Genomic DNA, 6,682 nt, shown 5'->3' on the forward strand with positions numbered 1-6,682 from the left:
GCGGGCCGCCAGCTCCTCTGCTCCTTGAGGCGCGGCCGTCGAAGATGAGGAGGGCGTGGCCGCGGCGGCCCCAGGCAGGCTGGCCTCCTCCACGAGGCCGAGGCCGCCGCCGCCGCCGCCGCCGCCGCCGCCGGTCCGCATGTCCGCATAGCTGATGGGGGCGACTGGCGAGGTGTCCACGTAGCTCTGCCGGGGACAGCCCAACTGCATGGTCATGTAGTCACCCCGGCTGCTGGGCACTGCCCTGGTGGGCCTGCACACGCTAGCAGCTCCAGGGGGCGCCGGGCCCACGCTGCCCGGCTGGACCCCAGCGCTCTCCCGCCAGGCGGCCCTCCGGCCCGGCCCCAGGTCCATGTTCATGTACTCTTCCGCGCCCGTCTCCTCCTCTCTGGGAGCCGGCTGGAGCTGGGATGGACACCGGACAGAAGGCGAGCCGTGGGAAGCCCCCGGGCCTGATAAGTAGCCCGGCTGATGGCTCCCAAATTCAATATTCACATATTCCCCTGGGCTCTTGGGCTCCGGAGGGGGCAGCAGGGGCGGGGGTGGCTGCGGCTGAGGCTGCGGCTGCTCTCGGGCCCGGGGTAAGGTGCTGGCCTTGGGATCCCCCAGGGACAGCCTCGTGGGCCGGGCCAGGCGGCTGTTGGTCTGGGCAGCTGTGTCCACCTTTCGAGGCAGATGGGGCTGCAGGACCTGATGGTGGAGATGCGGGAAGCCAGGCTCGGGCCTAGCCGCGCAGTATCCCCCACCCAGGCTGTCGCTGCTGGTGGACGAGGAGGAATCTTCTGCCGCCGCGGCATAGAGGAGTCGACCAGAGCTGGAGGAAAGGCGGAGGTGCTGGTGCCGGGCGCCCTCCTCCAGCTCCCCGGGGCGCTGGGTGTGCTTAAAGGACCTTGGCAATGAGTAGTAGGAGAGGACTGCCTTGTGCTGGGGGTCCTCAGGGCCATAGTAGCAGTTGGAAGGGCTGCTGGTGTTGGAGTCCCCCACTGGCGACATGTTCATGTAGTCACCCGTACAAGACAACAGCTTGCCGCTACTGCTCTCCACAGGGAGTTTGGGGTGTGGCAGGGCGTGAGAGTGGTGGCCCCCTACCCCATTCGTCCAGAGCTTGCCATAGCTGCTCCCAGAAGGGGCGGCACCGCTGCTGCCGCCGCTGCTGGGCCCGCCTCCAATGTCAGGAGAGCAGCTGCCGCTTGGGGACATCATCATGTAGCCATTGGGGTCCACTCTCTGGGGATGGCGTCTGATGGGGTTGATGATCTGCTGAGGGGCAGACACGCTCTTGGGGCTCATGGGCATGTAGTCCCCACTGCCCTTTCGGCTCCCGGGCACTGGGGCCACCCCTGGGGACATGGGCATGTAGCCATCATCGGTGTGGAGGTTGGAGGTGTCTGGGCGGTGGTGGCCCACACGCCGCTCCAAGGGGTGCATTTCCAGACCCTCCTCTGGGTAGGAGTGGGTGGGCACGAAGGCGGAGTGCCGGTAGCTGGGCACTCGGCCTCCACTGCCACCTCCTGGTGGGTAGGCAGGCATCATCTCGGTATATTCCTCAATGGAGGCCACAGAGGACTGGGATGGGGTCTTCTGGTGGGAAATGGTAGGCGACGTGCCAGCAGAGTGAGTCCGCTTTCGGAACCGATTGTCCAGATCTGCAGCACTGGCTGCTTCATCCCCTGTCAGGGCTGGGCTCGTGCCCAAGCCGGCTGCCGGGATGTAGCGGGGACCGTTGCCACTCCGAGGCAAAATGTAGTGACCATTGGGGGCCGTGAGGGTGGAGGCCCCCTTGCCTCCCATGCAGATGTAGTTGCTCAGCTCCTCCTCGCCGCGGGCCGGCGGGGTGTGGCCCAGGGAATCCGGGGTGACACTGCGGAAGGAACTTCGGAAGTCGCAGGGACTGGAGCCATACTCATCAGAGGAGATGAAACCGCCATCACTGGGGGAACCGGACACAGAAGCACTAGACCGCCGCGGGAAGAGACAGTCCGAGGTGGAGCCGTGGCCACTGGTGCTACTGGACGACAGACTGACCGGGCTGGTGGCGGAAGGCGAGCAGCGAGAAGAAGGCATGGGGATGGAGCGGCTGTGGTTGAGAGGCGGGTGCAGCCGGGAACTGCCGCGATGCCGGTGGGCATGGGTCCTGTTGGTGCTGGGACTCACAGGACTGCCGTCCACAGAGGCAGGGCGAGACATGGTGCCTTCGCCATCACTAGAGGCGCGGACCCGGAAGGAGCCCTGCTTCCCGCCCACCAAGCTGGCCGGGGAGGTGGCAGTGATGCTCTCTGTGCGCGAGCGGCGGGTCAGCCCCACCTGGCTGGGCGGAGGGTTGTTGAGGTGATGCCTGCGCAGGGGGACACTGATGGGGTTGGAGCAGTTGGAGGAGGACTGGCTCTTGCTTCGAGGGCGGAACTCATCGCTCATGGCCCGCATGGCTTCCAGGATCGTCTCATGCATGTTCTGGGCCACCACAGAGTCATCCACCTGCATCCAGAACTCCCCGGGTCCTGTCACGGCAGAACGGCCCACTTCGATGAAAAAGAAGTTCTCTGAGTGGCCACAGCGCCTGATGTTCATCAGCTGCAGCACCACCGCGGCAGCCTCCGAGTTCAGCTTCACGAAGCTGATGGTCTTGCTGGTCAGGCAGAGGCGGTAGATGCCAATCAGGTTCTTTGTCTGACCCAGGCCCTTGGGTTTCAGGATCACCTGCCAGACTTCCTTGAAGGCGGGTCCTGGGGGCACGTCCCCGTAGCTCAAGTCCTCCCCAGCCTCGCCAAGGCCGGAGCTGCCACTGCAGCTGCCCCCGCCGCCTCCCGCCCCGGGGGCCGCGGCCCCGTCGTGGTGGCCCTTGGCACGGTTGTGCAGCTGCAGGAGGGCCTGGTACCAGCTGTCCTGCTCGGCCTCGCTGTCCGCCGCGACGGCAAAGTGCTCGTCCCGGGTATAGAGGGCCACCAGGTGCTTGTTCTTGGAGTCGGCCCGCTTGTTGATGTTGAAGCAGCTCTCGAGGGGGATCGAGCGTTTGGGGGCGCTCGACTTGTGCCGCCACTTCTTCTCGTTCTCGTAGTACTCGAGGCGCGCCGGGCCCCCAGCCTCGCTGGCCGCCCGCAGCACGAAGAATCGCTTGTGCATGCTCTTGGGCTTGCGCAGGTAGCCCACCTTGCGCACGTCGGAGAAGCCGTCCGTCTCGGGAGGGCTCGCCATGCTGCCGCTGCCGCCGCCGCTGCCGCCGCCGCCGCCGCCGCCGCCGCCGCCGCCACCGCGCGGAGGGAGGCGCCGAAAAACAACCGGGCGGGGGGCGGAGGCTCCTCGCCGCGGCCCCGCACATGCAAACAGGGCTGGAGGCGGCAGAAACCCTGACTCCGAAATCCACGCCGCCCTCCGCGCCGGGGAGGGGCCGTAGAGGAGGACGCAGCAGCTGCGCCAAGGCGATAGCCCAGACCGGAGTTTACTGGCGTTTCATGCCCTGCGGGGAGGTTGCGCGTCCGGCGCGAGTGCAGCCCGGATACCCCGAGAGCCAAGTCTCCTCTCAGGCGCCGCGGCCGGGAAGAAGCATCTCTCGCCGCCGGGGCCAGAGTCCGGCGCAGGCAGGCGGCGGCCGGGGGTCCTGGCGTTGCCCCTCCAGACGCGCGCGCCTTCCCTCCTGAGTTCCCCTCTGGAAGTAACGATTCCCGAGGCAAATTAAATATCCTTGGGCAGGGGGAGGCGAGCTGCCAAGTCCCAACGTTGCACGGGGTTCTCCCTCCTCCTCCTCCTCCTTCGCCTCTTCCTCCGCCTCCTCCCCCCCCCCCCCCCCCCCGAATCGCAGAGACCGCGGCGCTGCGGCCGTTGCTGCTGCTGCTGCTGCTGCCGCCGCCCGCGAACGCGTCCTCTGCAGCCCCCGTTCGGGCCCATCTCAGCAGGCGGAGAAAGTGGCTTTTCCACGCGAAACGCTACTAGGCAGCCTGGGGAGCTGGGGACGCGCCAGAGGGACAGGCTCATCCCTGCCCCTCGCTCCAGTCGGCAGGGGAGGAGGGGGGGAGGACGAGGGCGGGAGACGAAACGGGGGGAGGTTGGGGAAGGAGTCGGGGAAGACGTCTCTTCCCCGGGAGGCGCTGCCGCTGCAGTTACTTCTCCCCTCCTCCCTCCTCCTCGGAGAGTTGCCGAGAGCCCCAACCAAAACAAGCGGCGGCGTCTGGCTCTGCGCGCCGGCCCCCTCCGACCGCGCCGCCGTCTCACTCGGAGGAGAAAAACACGTGACGGAGCCTCTGCGCTCCGCAGCCTGGCCGCCGCCGCCGCCGCCGCCGCCGCCGCCGGGAGGCTCCCGCCCGGGTCTCTACATTCCCGGCCGAGCCCGCCCCGCGCCCGCCCCTCTCCGCCCCGCGGCCGTGCCGCAGCGGCGCCCGCGCCCGGCCTCTGCGCAGCGCTCGGGCAGCGCCCCTACGCGGCCGCCCGCCCTGGCGCAGAGCCTTCCTCCTCGCGCGCCACCCAGGGCGCCCCCGGCCCGCAGGAATCCCCGCCGAGGGCGCGGGCGGGGGTGTTTGGGTGGCTACCAGAAAGCGCGAGGGGAGTCTGGGAAAACGCGGGGGGGCGAACTCAGGAAGACGCAGGAGCGAGGGTGGGGGGCGACGGGGGGGCACTGCGGCTTCAGAGCTCAGCGTGGGAGGGCCCGGGGAGGAGGGGGCGCGAGAGCTGGGCTGGATCTTACCTAACAGGTAAGATCAACCCCTCCGGAGGGAGGTTTCTAGTCAAGGCTTTTTCTCCCTGGAAATATAAAGGCTGGATTTCAGTTTCAGGGTGATAGGCCATGGTGAGATCTGTATTTTGTGTGAGGTTTGCTAAAGGACTTCTGGGCCAGCCTTCCACCTTGGAATCCTCGCATTTGCTGCAATGAAGTACCACGAAAAAGCAGAGGGACGCCCAAGGGCAGTGATTCGGGGGGGTTATGGTCACTCCAAAACAAGGAGAGGGATCCCTGGGAAGCGTCGTATGTCTGGCGCGGTGGGGTTAGCTGCTGAGGAACTGAGGGAGAAAATGTCAATATCACTGCTTCTCCACCCCCCCCCCCCCCCCTCCCCTGTGCCTGACATAATCAAGAATTGGCTATACTTAATCAACAGCTATGCAATCCATAAAGTACTTCTAAGAAGCCCTAGAGAAAACCAATAATGCAGTGCAATACTTTCACATTGCTGCTGAGAAAAGGGATGCTCAGAGGAGGAGTTTCCAATATGAAATGAGAACATATATAAAACCAACAAAAAAAGGCATTAATTGCTTTTAAAAGAAAAACATCAATAAGGACATTCAAAATGCATCAATAAATTCAACACTAATAGATTCCGCACGTTTGACATCTGCAATTAGAATTTATCCCCCCCCCCGCCCCATCCTAGAGAGAGGGCGGGGATTCACACCTTGGGATGAAGGCTTGGGGAGAAAATGAGACTCCCCCCCTTATCATATTCTGAAATCTATTTGTGATTTTAAAAAGATGTTAGGGACATACAGAGGGTTCATAAGGCCAGAACTCTACTGTGTAAATATTGGCTGAAGTGTTTTTTCACACACAGCTTCCACACCCATTGAACCACCCCATACAATTTTTACCCTTGACCACAAGAATAATCGGGAGAAAACAGGATGGTGCCAGGTCAACTGTACAGGAAAAGGCTCCACTTCATGAGTAGAACAGGTCAGCAACTTGGGTCTACTTGCAGAGACTCTTACACTGTTAGCTTGCTGTCTCAGTGTCACCACAAGCAAATGCTCCCCAAAGTTTTTGTTTGTTTGTTAAAGTGACCTGTAAACAAGCAGTTTGTCCCCTGCTGGTCCAGGTGGCATTAAGTACCCTTAATAAAATGACGCTTGTCACTCTTTTTAACGCTATCTTATTTTCCCACCCCATTGCTGGCCCGTTTTGGGGTCGCCACCTCTCAAGCACTGCAAGACGCTCGTCGGGAAACCCAGCAGTGGAGGCGCCGGGCATGCTCAGTGACGGGACCCGCTGGGCAGCGGAGGAGCGCGCCTGGGCCTAATACCGGGCTGAGGGGCGGGGGTAGTTTCTTGGGCAAGCCTGCTGATTGGTGGGGCTGCCTGTCTTTCAAGCCTTGCATTGCAGGAGGGAGGTGGGGAGAGAGGGTGAGGGTACCAAGGTAGGTTGCAAAGCGTAGTTAAAAAAGAAGAACAACCAAAGGCGCCATTCAGCAACGTGTGATACGTGAATTGGGGGAGCCGGTATCTGCAAGGCGGCTACTACCCACCGAAGCCTGGGAGCTTCTCATTTCTTCCCTCACCTTCTTATTCCGTGCCATCGTGCAGCCTCATCTCAACCTGGTTAATCTATAATTTGTGTACTCGCTGTTGAATTGAAAGCCGCCCTTCTCCACTTCTGACAGCTTGGTGATGTGGGCACACGTGCCCACTACAGCAAAGCTATAAATAGCAGATATAATCTGGTAACAAGGCGGCAATAACAGTGACCGGGATTCTGGGGGAATAGCGTGCTTTACGGGGAGCAGAGGAGGGAGATGTGAAGCAGGGAAGTCTGAAGTTAGTAATAAAGTAATTGTGGGGTTTTACCCTTGGAGAGGAAAAAAAAAATGGTAAAAGTGTTGTTTACTAGTAACAATGTAATCTAAGGCCAAAGGGCTTTTTAGAGGTTGGATGTTTAGCGCGGGGCGGGGGTGGAGAATATTTCAAATTTTGTAGGGAA

General features: G+C 62.2%; 1 protein-coding gene across 1 annotated transcript in view; it reads right to left on the reverse strand.

Annotated features, from left to right (window-relative positions):
* Positions 1-3,192, reverse strand: part of IRS1 (insulin receptor substrate 1) — a 3,979-nt gene extending 787 nt beyond the window's left edge. The window contains exon 1 of the mRNA XM_007467911.1: positions 7-3,192. Coding sequence (XP_007467973.1) covers positions 7-3,192 — 3,186 coding nt within the window. The remainder of the gene's footprint in view (positions 1-6) is intronic.
* Positions 3,193-6,682: the final 3,490 nt, after the last annotated feature.

Source organism: Lipotes vexillifer, unplaced genomic scaffold, assembly GCF_000442215.2.
Source record: "Lipotes vexillifer unplaced genomic scaffold, Lipotes_vexillifer_v1.1 scaffold367, whole genome shotgun sequence".
NCBI lineage: Eukaryota > Metazoa > Chordata > Mammalia > Artiodactyla > Lipotidae > Lipotes > Lipotes vexillifer.